This window comes from Jaculus jaculus, chromosome 6 (genome assembly GCF_020740685.1).
Source record: "Jaculus jaculus isolate mJacJac1 chromosome 6, mJacJac1.mat.Y.cur, whole genome shotgun sequence".
In the NCBI taxonomy this organism is placed as follows: Eukaryota; Metazoa; Chordata; class Mammalia; order Rodentia; family Dipodidae; genus Jaculus; species Jaculus jaculus.
This window is the reverse complement of record NC_059107.1, coordinates 92132723-92148161: the sequence shown is the minus strand read 5'-3', so window position 1 is coordinate 92148161 and position 15439 is coordinate 92132723. Positions and strand designations below refer to the sequence as shown.

Genomic DNA, 15439 nt, shown 5'->3' with positions numbered 1-15439 from the left:
CTGGCCTGGAATGTTTATTTTATTTTTATTTATCTTTTACATTTTTGTTTTTCAAAGTAGGGTCTCACTAGCTTAGGCTGACCTGGAATTCACTCTGTAGTCTCAGGGCTCAGGGTGGCCTTGAACTCAACAGTGATCCTCCTACCTCTGCATCCCGAGTGCTGGCATTAAAGGCATGCACCACCACACCTGGGTTCTTTGGGGTTTTTTTTTGCAAGCAGAAAGAGTAGAGAGACAGAGGGAATGAGCGTGCCAGGGCTCCCAGCAGCCGCAAATGAACTCCTGATACATGTGTCATCTGCATCTGGCTTAATGTGGGTACTGGGGAATCGAATCCACATCCTTAGGCTTTGCAGGCAAGCGTTTTAACAATTGAGCCATCTCTCCAGCCCACAAAGTATCTTTTTAAAATTTCCAGTGTAATTTCAGCACTTAAATTAAAAACCCTCCAGAGCTACTTATTGAGCACCTGTTCCAACTAGCTTTCTTCCAGGGTGGGCGGAGGAGAAGTGTACAGAGCTTCTAAACCTTTACCACTCCTCTCACACGACCCTGAAATTACTTTGGGAAATTAGCTCCTATAATCTTTTATAGGAATTAAAGTGGGAGATAAACGTTGTTACGCTGATAAGGGCAGTTTGGGGCTAGTATGACTTCTCGTGTTCTAGGCCCCTGCACCAAGCATAGAACCCTCCAAAGCATGAGTAAAGAGGCTTCCTGTGCCTTTATTGAACAACACCTAAATCTGGGCCAATAAGTGTTCACTACTCCAGCAGATTCCTTTCAAATAAGATAGGTGCCTGGTTACTGTGTACAAGAAGCTTAGAATCTTGGAGGAGGGATGGGAAAACAACCAACTGGAAGTAAAACTACTGGTTGTAAAGGACAAGTGGAGGGGAAAGAAAGTGGGATTCATTCTTGTGGGCTACTGTAAAGAAAAACTTCATTGTGGCTTAGAGGCAGGCTAGAAAGGGAAAATTAAAGGAACAAAGGAAAGAAGCCCCTTGCCCTGGGTTCTAATTTGCTTTTCCTGCTGAGTCAAGAAACTTGGACACGGGCTGGAGAGATGGCTTAGCGGTTAAGCACTTGCCTGTGAAGCCTAAGGACCCCGGTTCGAGGCTCGGTTCCCCAGGTCCCACGTTAGCCAGATGCACAAGAGGGCGCACGCGTCTGGAGTTCGTTTGCAGAGGCTGGAAGCCCTGGCGTGCCCATTCTATCTCTCTCCCTCTATCTGTCTTTCTCCCTGTGTCTGTTGCTCTCAAATAAATAAATAAAAAATGAACAAAAAAATATTAAAAAAAAAAAGAAAGAAACTTGAACACAATTGTGGAGGCAATTTGAGAGGTGGAACCTTGCTGGAGGAGGTGAGTTCCTGTAGGTGAACTGTGGGGTGTTATAGCTGGCTCCCCCTTGCTGGAGCTGGGCTTACTGCCTTGCTACTGTCCTCTACTTGCTACATAGCAGAGGTGATGTCTTCCCTGCCATTATGAAACTTCCCCTGGAGACTGTAAGCCAAGATAAAACTTGCCTCCTATCAACTACTTGTATGGTCAGGTGTTTTGTCCAAGCAACGGGAAGGTAACTACAAGAACTGAGAAAGCCAGAATTGCCTACAGAGATAATAACATGTCTCTTTTCTGTTGCGCCCCTCCCGCCAGCAGGAAGAACAACAACAACAGGATTCTTCTCAAGCACACTTTATTGGGAGCTCCAGACTGAAAGAGAGAAGGACCCTGACCCTACAGAGCCCCAAGCTTATATACTAGTGGTCAGATGATTGTGCAGTGTCGTCTGATTGGCTTAAGTCTCATCAGCTGACTATGCATCACCCAATCGGGATAGGTGAGCAGCCATGTTAGGATAACATCATGTGCTCATGCACAGACAATTAGGATACAAAAGCAGTAAACAAGCTGACACAGCAAAGCCTGATAAAGCCAGCATGGCTTCCCACAGTTGCTGACACAGCAAAGCCTGATAAAGCCAGCATGGCTTCCCACACTTTTCTAAAGACATCTCAAGCAAAAACAAAACAGTAACAGCTGGGCGTTGTGGGGCACATCTTTAATCCCAACCCTTGGAAGGCAGAGGCAAGAGGAACTCTGTGAGTTCGAGGCCAGCTTGAGACCACATCGTGAATTCCGGTCAGCCTGGACTAGAGTGAGACTTTACATTGAAAAAACAAAAACAGGGCTGGGCATGGTGGCACACACATTAAATCCCAGCGCTTGGGAGGCAGTGGTAGGAAGATTGCCATGAGTTCAAGGCCACTCTGAGCCTGAGCTAGAGTGAGACTCTACCTCAAAAAACAAAAAAACAGGGGGCCACAGGAACCCGGCAGACTAGTGTGCCCCGTGAGAGGCATTCGTTGAGGAGGTCAATCGGTGTGCGGGTATGGTGGCACACACCTATCATCCCCGCACTTAGGAGACAGAGGTAGGAGGAACACCATGAGTTCAAGGCCAGCCTGGAGCTACAGAGTGAATTCTAGGTTAGCCTGGACTACAGTGAGACCCTACCTCAAAAACCAAAAGAAACCAACCAACCAACAAACAAAAAAACCCTGACATCTTGCAGAATGTGGTGGCACACACCTTTAATCCCAGCACTCAAGAGGCTAAGAGCTTATCCTTCCCAGCAATGAGAAAGAACTACGCAAATGGGAAGACTTTCCTTGAGAAGAGACATGACCTAGAAGATGACATTCATGCAGGCTTCTTAACACTCAAAGAAATCCTCAAAAGGCAAAGGGCAGACGAAAACATGGAAGCCTGATCTGTAATGAAGTTGGCTTGAGGAGACTCTCCACCTGAAGTTAAGGATTACTTGGCTACCATAACATAAGAAGAAAGTGACTGGATTATTCAGATTTCAGGTCATTTATCTACTCACATTTAAATTATGTTTTCTTTTTGATATTTTATTATTTTATTCTGGAGAGAGTGAGAGACAGAGAGGGAGAGAGAGAATTGGCACGTCAGGACCTCAGCCACTGAAATCAAACTACAGGTGCTTGTGCCACATACTGGGCATATGCAACCTCGCACTTGCCTCACTTTTGTGTATCTGGCTTACCTGAGATTTGGAGAGTTGAACATGGGTCCTTAGTTTCACAGGCAAGAGCCTTAACTGCTAAGCCATCTCTCTAGCCCTAAATTACATTTTGCTTGTGCATTTTTTCCACACTTATTTTTACATGGTTTAAAGAACTGATGTTTTTGAAATAACACAAATCATAATTAAATCTTTAAAACAACAACAAAAAAAAAAAAAAAAAGAGGGATTGAGGAGATGGCTCAGCAGTTAAAGGTGTTTGTTTGCATAGCCTGCTGGTCTGGATTGGAATTCCCAGTAACCATGTAAAGCCAATGCACAAAGAGATGCCTGCATCTGAAGTTTGTTCACAGTGGTAAGAGGCCCCAGCATGCCCATATTCTCTCATTAATAAAGAAAATTAAAAAAAAAAAAAAAAAAACAGCTGTGGTGGCATATGGCTTTGAGCCCAGCACTCAGGAAGCAAAGGTAGGGGGATCACTGTAAGCCAGCCTGGGGCTACAGAATGAATTCCAGGTCATCCTGGGCTAGAGTGAGACCCTACCTCAAAAAAAAAAGAGGATATGTGAAAGAGAGAGAGAACTAACCCGAAAATGCCCCCAATAGCCAAAGCTTAAACAGCTTGATTAGCAAAATAAATAGGGTTGTATGGTCATAAAGTCTGAAATAAGTAAGTATGAATCCAAAAAAAACAAAAACAAAAACTATGATTTCTTAGGGCCAGAATGTTTGTAGCCTTGAGTTTTAAGGTACTAGCACTCTTCTACATCCCTAATTTTTTTCTTTTTGGGGGGGAGGGTCTCACTGTAGCTCAGGCTGACCTGAAATTCACTACGCTGTCTCAGGGTGGCCTTGAATTGACAGCAATTCTCCTACCTCTGCCTCCCAAGTACTGGGATTAAAGGCGTGTGCCACCACGGCTGGCTATCCCTAAATATTTTTAATTTTATTTATTTGCAAGCAGAGAGAAAGAGAGAGAGAGAATGGGCATGCCAGAGCCACTAGCCACTTCAAACAAACTACAGACATATGCGCCACCCTGTGCATCTGGCTTTATGTGTGTGCTGGGGAATTAAACTTGGGTCAGTAGGCTCTGCAGGCAAGTGCCTTAACTGCTAAACCATCTCTCCAACCCAACATCCCTAACTTATAACGCACCTCATAAAACCATCTCACAATTTTATTTACAGAAGGAAATTCTTTAATGTGTTGGTTACTTTCCTTATTGCTGTGATCAAATTCCTGACAAAAAGCAGGTAAGGAGGGGAAGGATTCATTTTGGCTTATAGTTCTGGAGGATGCAGTCTATTGTGGCTGGGGAGGCGTGGCAGCAAGAACACTAACAGTCAATCTGCTGCTGTCAGGAAGCAGAAACCAGGGCCTGCTGGGGCCAGCTCACCTTTGCCTATGTTGATGGTATGCTTCTTGATTTTTTTATTATTTTATTTATTTATTTGAGAGAGAAAGAGAAGCAGATAGAGAGAATGGGTGTGCCAGGGCCTCCAGCCAGTGCAAACACTCCAGACACTTTGTGCATCTGGCTTACTTGGGTACTAGGGAATTGAACTTGGGTCCTTTGGCTTTGCAGACAAGTGCCTTAACCACTAAGCCATACAGACTGGCCTTTAAAAAATATATATTTTATTTATTTGACAGAGAAAGAGGGAGGGAGAGAGATCGAGAGAGAATGGGTACGCCAGGGCCTCCAGCCACTGCAAACGAACTCCAGACGCATGTGTCCCTTGTGCATCTAGCTAATGTGGGTCCTGGAGAATTGAACCTGGGTCCTTTGGCTTTGCAGGCAAATGCCTTAACTGCTAAGCCATCCTTTTATCTTTTTCTTTTTTTGTTTTTCAAGGTAGGGTCTCACTCTAGCCTAGGCTGACCTGGAATTCACTATGGAGTCTCAGGGTGGCCTCAAACTCATGGCAATCCTCCCACCTCTGCCTCCTGAGTGCTGGGATTAAAGGCGTGAGCCACCACGCCCGGCCCATGGCCTTTTTTAAAATGTGTGTGTGTGTGTGTGTGTGTGGGGGGGGGGGGGGGGGGGGGGGGAGAATTGGCTCTCCAGGGCCTCTAGCCACTGTAATTGAACTCCAGATGGATGTACCACCTTGTGCCCATGTGTGACCTTGCACACTTGCATCACCTTGTGTGTTTGGCTAATGTGGGATCTGGAGAGTCAGACATGGGTCCTTAGGCTTTGTAGGCAAGCACATTAGCCATTAAGCCATCTCTCCAGTACCTTCCCTTTTTTTTCTGGTTTTTCAAGGTAGGGTCTTACTCTGGCTCAGGCTGACCTGGAATTCACTCTGTATTCTCAGGGTGGCCTCAAACTCATGGCAATCCTCCTACCTCTGTCTCCTGAGTGCTGGGATTAAAGGTGTGTGCCACCATGCCTAGCCATTTTTTGTTTGTTTGTTTTTTGAGGTAGGGTTTCAGTCTAACCCAGGCTGATCTGGAACTCACCATGTAGTCCCAGAATGGCCTAAAAGTCACTTTGATCCTCCTACCTCTGCCTCCCAGGTGCTGGGATTAAAGGAGTGCACACTATGTCCTGCTTGTTTGTTTTGAGGGAAAGTTTTACTCTAGCACAGGTTAACATAAAATTCTCTATAGCCCAACTCAGTGAGCCTGGAGATTTGAGCCAACATGCCTGGCTTGCATGTTCTCTCTCTGTCTGTCTTTTAATATTTTTATTGATTTATTTTCAAGCAGTGAGAATGGGCACACCAGGGCCTCTAGCTGCTGCAAATGAACTCCAGATGCATGCACCACTTTGTGCATCTGGCTTTACATGGGAACTGGGGAATCAAACTTGGGTCACTAGGCTTTTCAGGCATGTGCCATGTGCCTTAATCACTGAGCCATCTTTCCAGCCCCACTTTCTCTTTTTTTATTTACTTTGTTTTATTATTTATTACTTTTTATTTTAATTTTTATTTTATTTTATTTTTTTGGTTTTTCAAGGTAGGGTTTCACTCTACCCCAGGCTGACCTGGAATTTATTATGTAGTCTCAGGGTGGCCTTGAACTCAAGGCCCTCCTACTACCTCTGCCTCCCAAGTGCTGGGATTAAAGGTGTGCACCACCATGCCTGGCTTATTTTTATATTCTATTTAATTGAGAGAGAGAAAGATAGACAGAGAATGGGTTTGCCAGAGCTTCCAGCCATTGCAAATGAACTCCAGATGCATGCACCCCCTTATGCATCTGGCTTATATGGGTCCTGGGGAACCAAACTGGGGTCCTTTGGCTTTGCTGGCAAGAGCCTTTACTGCTAATCCATCTCTCCAGCCCCAAATAGATCACTTTTAAGCCATTGACCATCAGATTAGCATGTATTCATGTGGGCCAGTGGCAGCACCCCACTAGAAGACAATTCTGCTCAGCCTTCAGATCCAAGGTGCGTCTCAGAACTAAGTAGTCAGAAGAACAAAAGGAGAAAGGGACAAGGATGGAGAGATAGAGGAAGAGAAGAGAAAGGAAGCAGCAGCTAACAGGTAATGTTTACTGAGTGCTTATTATGAGCCAGATGCCACACCACTCACTCCCTTAATCCGCACAACCATCTTAGAAATGACCCCCGCTTTATAAAGAAGGTGAGGTTCAGACAGATTTACTTACTTGACCAAGGAGAATTGAGCTGGTATCCTTTGGCTTTTCAGGCAAATGCCTTAACCATCAGCCATCTCTCCAGGTCCTCCCCCCCTTTTTTTTACATTTTTATTTATTTGCAAGGAGAAGGAGAAAGAGCGAGCACACCAGGGCCTCTTGTCACTGCAAATGAACTTCAGATATATGTGCCACTTAGTGTATCTGGCTTTACATGAATATTGGAGAATCAAACCCACACCAGCAAGCTTTGCAAGCAAGTGGCTTTAGCCAATGAGTCATCTCTCCAGCTCACGTTTGTTTATGAAAGGGGGGGGAGGGAGGAAGACTGGGCACACCAGGGCCTCTAGCTGCTGCAAACAAACACCAGATGCATGTCCCACCCTGTGCATCTGGCATTAAGTGGGTACTGGAAAATTGAACTCTGGTTGTTAGGTTTCTCAGGCAAGTGCCTTAACTGCTGAGCCATCTCTCTAGTCCTTTTTTTTTTTTTTAGTTATGGTCTCGCTGTAGCCCAGGCTGAGCTGAAATTCACTATGTAGTCTCAGGATGGCCTTGAACTCATGGCAATCCTCCCAAGTTCTGGGACTAAAGGCATACATGCCCACGCCCAACTTTTTAAAAATATATTTACCTTCATATGTCTGTCCCTCCACCAGCTGTATCCCTCCCCACAGGGTGAGAGATACAAGGAAATATGCCCATCCAAAGCTACTTATACTTTATATATATATTTTATAGGGAGAGAGAGAGAATGGTCATGCCAGGGCCTCCAACCATGGCAAATGAACTCCAGATGCATGCGCCCACTATGCATCTGCTTATGTGGGCCCTGGATAATCAAACTGGGATCCTTTGGCTTTGCAGGCAAATGCCTTAACCTCTAAGCCATTTCTCCAGCCCTATTTACACTTTTATAGATCATATTCTGAATGCAGGGATTCTGGAATTCCCTGTCCAACTTGCTTCCTGGGGCCAACACCAATTTCTAGTTGATCTTCCTTTCCCAGGGAAATTGTGCCCCCCTACCACACACACCCTCCTCCCCCCCTCAAAAAAAGAGGGGTGATGAGCTGTTATTCTAAGAATTCCTAAGAAATGGAAGATGTGGGCATACTTGGGCCTGAGGAGTAATAGAGGGAGGAGCTATTAGTAAAGAAAGGCTCAGAATAAGCCAGGGCTCGCTGAGTCCTATGTGAGATTTCCTCAATACAGGACAGAGCAAGGGCAGAAAGGAAGGTAGGTAGGAAAGAGCCAGGGGCGGGTGTTGCCATTTTGTAATGTAGAATTCTGGAGAGTCCAAAAATTCTGATTCAGAACTTGGCCTTCCAGGTATGATTTTCTTAAATTAAGAATTTAGTGCAGGACCTGCGGCCTGGAGCATCAGAAGCGGTGAACTCTTCCAGTCTGCAATTAAAAAAAAAAAAATGGCCTCCAGTAAAACTAATTTGCAAAAGGTGGGAAAGAAACAGAATGGAAAGAGTAAAAAACTTGAAGAGGCAGAGCCTAAAGAATTTGTGGTAGAAAAAGTACTGGATCGACATGTGGTAAATGGGAAGGTGGAGTATTTCCTGAAGTGGAAGGGATTTCCAGATGCTGACAATACTTGGGAACCTGAAAAAAAGTTAGATTGTCCAGAGTTAATTGAAGCATTTCTTAATTCTCAAAAGGCTGGTAAAGAAAAAGATGGTACAAAAAGAAAATCTTTATCTGACAGTGAATCTGATGACAGCAAATCAAAGAAGAAAAGAGATGCTGCTGACAAACCCAGAGGCTTTGCCAGAGGTCTTGATCCTGAACGAATAATTGGTGCCACAGACAGCAGTGGGGAATTGATGTTTCTCATGAAATGGAAGGACTCCGATGAGGCCGACTTGGTGCTGGCGAAGGAGGCGAACAGGAAATGTCCTCAGATCGTCATCGCTTTCTAGGAAGAAAGGCTGACTTGGCACTCTTGTGCAGAAGATGAAGCTCAGTAATTATTTGCATTGTGTGTGTGTGTGTGTGTGTATATATATATATATATATATATATATATAAATTTTTTTTTTTTTTTTGGTTTTTCAAGGTAGGGTCTCACTCTGGTCCAGGCTGACCTGGAATTAACTCTGTAGTCTCAGAGTGGCCTTGAACTCACTGCGACCCTCCTACCCCTGCCTCCCGAGTGCTGGGATTAAAGGCGTGCGCCACCACGCCCGGCTTTTTTTTTTTTTAATATTTATACGTATATATAAAATCTGGTCTTGGGTTTTGAATTACTGGCGTGAAAATAACTACATTCTAATACAGATCAAGTTTGATACATTGGTTTTGAAAATATTGACAGTTGTCAGAATTTTTTTTATTTTACTTTTTGCATCAAGAGCACTGGTTACTTTGAGCTTTCTATAGATGCTTCTTAACAGTAGAATATTTGATACCATAGTATAGTTCCTCTACATTGGAAAATAGTTTTTTTCTAAATGTTAGAGGAAATTTTCCAGTCAGAACTTAATTCTAACTGGTGTGAAGAAGGACCATTCTGTATTTTTTTGTTGTTGTACTATGTGTGTGTGTGCATAAAATACTTACTCTAAGTAGCTTTGTTTTTAATACTCCCCATCACACACACCCTCCTCCACCCCTCAAAAAAAGATGGATGATGAGCTGTTATTCTAAGAATTCCTAAGAAATCACATCAGATTAAGTTCAAATTTTTCCTGAAGCCATGACTTTTGAAATTAGATGATTCTGTAGTTAACTGGATAGTTTAGGTTGGATAATTTTTTTTTATTTTTTAAAGTAAAATTTATTTATTTATTTTATTACAATAATAGATATATTTATATACCAAATTCTTTTTTTTTTAATTTTTAAATTTCTATTAACATTTTCCATGATTATAAAAAAATATCCCATGGTAATTCCCTTCCTCCCCACCCCCACACTTTCCCCTTTGAAATTCCATTCTCCATCATATTACCTCCCCATTACAATCATTGTACTTACATATATACAATATCAAAGGTTGGATAATTTAAAAGGCAGCCACATCATAATTCTTACCTATACTCTCACATAAATTCAATAGTATATTTGCAAAATTTTTTACTAACCAACTAACTCCTCATTCAATCAGGAACACTAGACAAATCCCAGTTTGTTAATGGGTCAAGACTTGTATAGTTCTTCTATGAAGTCATTCCTGTGCTGAAAGCTAAAATCTATACTAAAAAATCACAGTTCATAGAATTTCTAAGGCAATGCATGGCAATGTGATCCTGGTTAGAAATGGCAGTTTAGGGCCTGCTGGCACAACACCTGATACTATGAGTTCCTGACCTGCATGCTGCTTTATTTACCCTGACGCATTCCTCACATGGAGGCTCAGTCTTTTCAGTATTTGGGTCACTGATTCAGCAGAACCCAGGATAATAACTTTGTAGTATCAGAATGTTATCCAGCTGTATATTGTTTAATTTATTGTAAATAATGGTGAACAGTGGTCAATAAATAGTTTTATATTCCTTAAAAAAAAAAAAAAGAATTTAGCCAGGCGTGGTGGCACATGCCTTTAATCCCAGCACTCGGGAGGCAGAGGTAGGAGGATTGCTGTGAGTTCGAGGCCACCCTGAGACTCCATAGTGAATTCCAGGTCAGCCTGGGCTAGAGTGAGACCCTACCTCAAAAAAAAAAAAAAAAGAATTTAGAATGATCGCTTCTTGGCCTTTTGGCTAAGATCAAGTGAAGAATTTAGAATTCATTTTACTTAATAGTTTGCTAGCTTAACTTATAGTTTGAAACATTTAGTATATGAATTTTCTTTTTCTTTTTTCTTTTTTCTTTTTTTTTTTTTAGGTAGGGCCTCACTCTAGCCCAGACTGACCTAGAATTCACTATATAGTCTCAGGATAGCCTCAGACTCGCAGCAATCCTCCTACATCTGCTTCCCAAGGGCTGAGATTAATAACATGCACCACCATGCCCGGCTCTTAGTATATGAGTTTTCATCTAGTCTTGCCTCAGCCTCTAAAAAGTAGAAAGAACAGAGACAGATTTGAGGCTTAGCTCCTTTCTTTTCCTCTTTTTGCCATTTATATATCATTTCCAATGCCCATCTCCAAAATTTAGTTCCATAATAATTCGTGTGTGTGTTTGAGGTAGGGTCTTGCTCTAGCCCAGATTGACCTGGAATTCACTCTGTAGTCTCAGGGTGACCTTAAACCCATGAGGATCTTCCTATCCCTGCCTCCCAATTACTGGGATTGAAGGTGTGCGCCACCACTCCCAGCCTGTAATAATTCTTGTGTATTCAGCTTTCACTTCTTTCAACACTGTGACTGCTTTCAGAGTTGGGCAAATTTTCATTTTTATTGCATTTTTTCTTTTTCAATTGCTTCATGTGCTGTTTTTTGTTGTTGTTGTTGTTTTTGGTTTTTCAAGGTAAGGTCTCACTCTACCCCAGGCTGACCTGGAATTCACTATATAGTCTCACGGTAGCCTTGAACTCATGGCGATCCTCCTACCTCTGCCTCCCGAGTGCTGGGATTAAAGGCGTGCGCCACCACGCCCGGCACTGTTGTGTGTGTGTGTTTTTCAAAAAAATCTGCCTCAAGGGCTGGAGAGAGAGCTCAGCAGGTAAACTGCTTGCCTTGCAAGCATGAAGACCTGAGTTCAATCTCCCAATACCCACATACAAAGATAAGTAAAAGTTTAAAAAAAAAAAAAAAAAACTGCCCCAGAGGCTGAAAAGATGGTTTAGCTTGCCTGTGAAGCCTAAGAACCCTGGTTCAAGGCTCAATTCCCACATAAGGGGAATTGTAAGGACACATGTAAGCCAGATACACAAGGTGGCACATGCATCTGGAGTTCGTTTGCAGTGGCTGGAGGCCCTGGCGTGCCCATTCTCTATCTGCTTCTTTCTCTGTCTGTCACTCTCAAATAAATAAATTAAAATAAACCAAAAAAAAAAAAAACTTAAAAAAAAATCTGCCTCAAAATCTTTCCACAAGAGCTTCCCCTACCTCAGAATAGCTAGGTGGAACAAATATTGTACTATTTAATCCTTTTGAAAGAGACCTGTGCGGGCACCTTCTGACCTCTCGAGTGTTTACTCTCAAGCCTTGCTGCCTATCAAGCAACCAGGCATCACATTTTTTACCCTCCTTGCCTGTCTCCTTTGTTGGATCATGTATTTCCATATTTCATATTTTTCTCTTCCTTGGTGTACTTCCTCTTTGGAAGAAACCATCTTTTGGAAATTTTTTAGGAAAGGAGATAAATTGTTTTTGAAACTACACATTGTTCCTTGCCGTTTACTCTACCCTGATTGTGTCTTCTTGTTGGAAATGCTGTTGCTTTCCTTCAGAATTATGAAGACATTGTAATGTCACCATCTTTTGTGTGGATGGTGTGGAGAGAGAGAGAGTGTGTGTGTGTGTGTAGATGCCCTGAGATGTGCATGTGGAGGCCAGAGGAGAATAGATGTCCTCATCTATCTCTCATCAAGTATTTCCTTGAGACAGTGTCTCTCTCTGAAGCTGGATCTACAGTTTTCATGAACTCCAGTGATTCTATGGTCCTGTTCCCCACAGAACTGGTGTTACAGACACTCAGCTATTTATGTGGGTGTTGGGGAATACAAACTCAGACAGTCTTGGACCCTTTCAGGCCCTCATCTTATTCACTGAACCATCTCTCTAGCTTGGCAATAGTTTCTAACACACACACACACACACACACACGGCTAGGGATGTAGCTCAGTTGGTAAAGAGTACTTGTCTAGCTTGCATAAGGCTCTGGGTGTGACCCTCAGTACTGCATAAAATAAAACCAAGCATGATGGTGCACATCTATAATCTTAGCTCTTGGGAGGTGGAAGTAGATAATTAGAAGTTTAAGATCATCCTTGGCTATATAGCAAGTGAAAACCTATCTCAAGAAAAGAAAGAGGGACTAGAAAGACGGCTCAGCTGCTAAGGCACTTGCCTGCAAAGCATAACAGACCTGTGTTTGAATCCCTAGTGACCACATAAAGCCAGATGCACAAAGTGGCGCATGTGTCTTGGTTTCATTTGCAGTGGCTGATGGCCCTGGCATGTCCATTCTTTCTGTCTCTTCCCTATCTCTGCTTGCAAATAAATAAATAAGGACTGGGGAGATGAATTTACAGTTAAAAATGCTTGCTTGCAAAGCCTGTTAGTCCAGGTTTGATTTTCCAGCATCCATGTAAAGCCAGATGCAAAAAGAGACACTAGGAGAGATGGAGGGGAGAAATGACTTAGCAGCTAAGACACTTGCCTGCAAAGTTGAACTCTCCAGATTCCATGTAAGCCAGGTGCACAAGGTCACGCATGCACAAGGTCACGAATGTGCACGTCTGGAGTTTGGTTGCAGTGGTTGCAGACCCTGGCATGCCAGTTCTCTCTCACCTATATAAAAAAAGTGACAAAAATGCATGCCCCCCACCCCACACACACACATGATGGTTCAGCCAGTGGTTAAGGCACTTGGCAGTGAAGCCTAATGTCCTGCATTTGATTCCTCAGTACACACATAAAGCCAGACGTACAAGGTGGAGCAGGCATCTGAAGTTCGTTTTTGTTGTTGTTGTTTGTTTTTTGAGGCAGGGTCTTGTTGTAACCCAGGACCTGGAATTCACTATGTAGTTTCAGGCTGGTCTTCAACTCTTAGCAATCCTCCTGCCTCTGCCTCTCAAGTGCTGGTATTAAAGGCATGTGCCACCACACCCAGCTGCTGCTTCTTCTTCTTTTTAAATTTTCAAGGTAGGGTCTCACTTTAGCGGAGGCTGACCTGGAATTGACTATGGATTCTCAGGGTGGCCTTGAACTCACGGTGATCCTTCTACCTCTGCTTCCCGAGTGCTGGGATTAAAGATATGTGCCACCATGCCTCGAATTTTGTTGTTGTTTTGTTGTTTTTAAAGTTCTTTATTTCTTTTTAAAATTTTTTTGTTCATTTTTATTTATTGAGAGTGGCAGAGAGAGAGAGGGAGGGAATGGGCATGAATGCAAACGAACTCCAGATGCATGTGCCCCCTTGTGCATCTGGCTAACGTGAGTCCTAGAGAATCGAGCCTCGAACCGGGGTCCCTAGGCTTCACAGGCAAGTGCTTAACCGCTAAGCCATCTCTCCAGCCCTGTTGTTTTGATTTTTGAGGTAGGCTTTTGCTCTAGCTCAGGCTGACCTATGTAGTCTCAGGTTGGCCTTGAACTCACAGCAGTCCTCCTACCTCTGCCTCCCAAGTGCTGGGATTAAAGGCGTGTGCCACCACGCCCCGGGCTCCTTTCTTTTTTCTTTTTTTTAAATGCAGGATTTTATCTAGCTCAGGTGACCTAGAATTTACTCTGTAGCCCAGACTAGCCTCAAACTCAGGGTGATCCCAGGCTGCTAAGTGTTGAGATCATTGTCATGAGCCACAATCTTGCTTTCTAATGTAAATCAATACTGGTAACATACTGCATTTGTTTTAGATTAGGAGGCTCTGCACAAAGCTTTGTTTAGAAAGGGGAGCTGGCTGCATTAAAAATAATTGTCTGAGCAGGGTGTGGTGGCACACACCTTTAATCCTAGAACTCAGGAGGCAGAGGTAGGAGGATCGCCGTAGATGAGTTCGAGGCCACCCTGAGACTACATAGTGAATTCTAGGTCAGTCTGAGCTACAGTGAGACCCTACCTCGAAAAAGAAATGGAGATAATAATTGTCTGTAAATATCTCTCCTAGGCTAGAGATCTCCTGAGTGTGGCTTTGAAGGGTGGTGCAGCTGGCCATGAGGCTGGCCAGGGGAGAGGGCTTCAGAAGGACAAGTGTCTGGAGGAGTGAGCATCCTAGTCCCAAGGGACTAGGCTATGAAGATTTGTCTCCTTCTACTGTCCAGTACCTTTCTAACACATAGTTCCTTGCACTGTCTGCCCACAATCCCTCCATTGTCTGGAGTATTACAAATCACTGGAGTGTGTGTGTTGGGGGGGGGTCTGTGTGATATGGTGTGTGCCATGTGCGTGTGCAGATGTGCATACCCCATGTGAGCTCCTGTGGAGGCCAGAGGAGAACGCTGGGTATCCTCTTATGGCTTATCTGTGTATTTCCTTGGGACAGGGTCTCTCCCTTAACCTGGGGCTGCTGTCTATTAGCAAGCCTCAGTAATTCTCCCATCTCTGCCTCATGTGGACTGGCGTTACAGAGGCACACGGCCATATCCAGCCGTTTACATGCACTCTGGGGAGTTAAACTGGGCAGCGTCCTGCCTGAGAGGCTCTCATGCTCAAGCAGCAAGTGCTTTTAACCGTTGAGCCATCTCTCCAGCTCAAAACGTTGCATTTTTAAAAACATGTATATTCGGGCTGGAGAGATGACTTAGCAGTTAAGGCACTTGCCTGTGAAGCCTAAGAGCCTATGTTCGACTCCCCAGATCCCATGTAAGCCAGACAGATGCATGCGCAAGGTCCCACCCGTGCACAAGGTAGTACACATGTCTAGAGTTCAATTAAAGTGGTTGGAGGCCTTGACACACCAATTCTCTTTCTCTGTGTCTCTCTTGCTCTCATTTTTTCTCATAAAAGAGGCCAGTGTGAAGAATAAATAAATAAATAAGATAAAATTTAAAAGGGCCAGTCTGTTGGGCCGCCTAAAAAAAAAAAAAGCCTGCCATGGTGGCACACGCCTTTAATCCCGGCACTTAGCATTCTCTCTCTCTCTTTCTCTATCTACCTCTTTCTCTCTCTGTTACTCTCAAGTAAATAAATAAAAATGAACAACAAAAAAAATTTA

The 15439-nt window shown here is 43.6% G+C and overlaps 1 protein-coding gene across 1 annotated transcript; it reads left to right on the top strand.

The window, feature by feature from the left end:
• The first annotated feature begins 8096 nt into the window (after nt 1-8096).
• On the top strand, nt 8097-8600 carry LOC123453220 (chromobox protein homolog 3-like). Its single transcript, XM_045153370.1, has one exon. The coding sequence runs from the start codon at nt 8097-8099 to the stop codon at nt 8598-8600; it is 504 nt and encodes a 167-aa protein (XP_045009305.1).
• The last annotated feature ends 6839 nt before the right edge of the window (nt 8601-15439 follow it).

What these genes read in the sequence shown, in the direction of transcription:
- LOC123453220 (XM_045153370.1), top strand. Translation starts at nt 8,097, where the DNA reads ATGGCCTCCAGTAAAACTAATTTGCAAAAGGTGGGAAAGAAACAGAAT.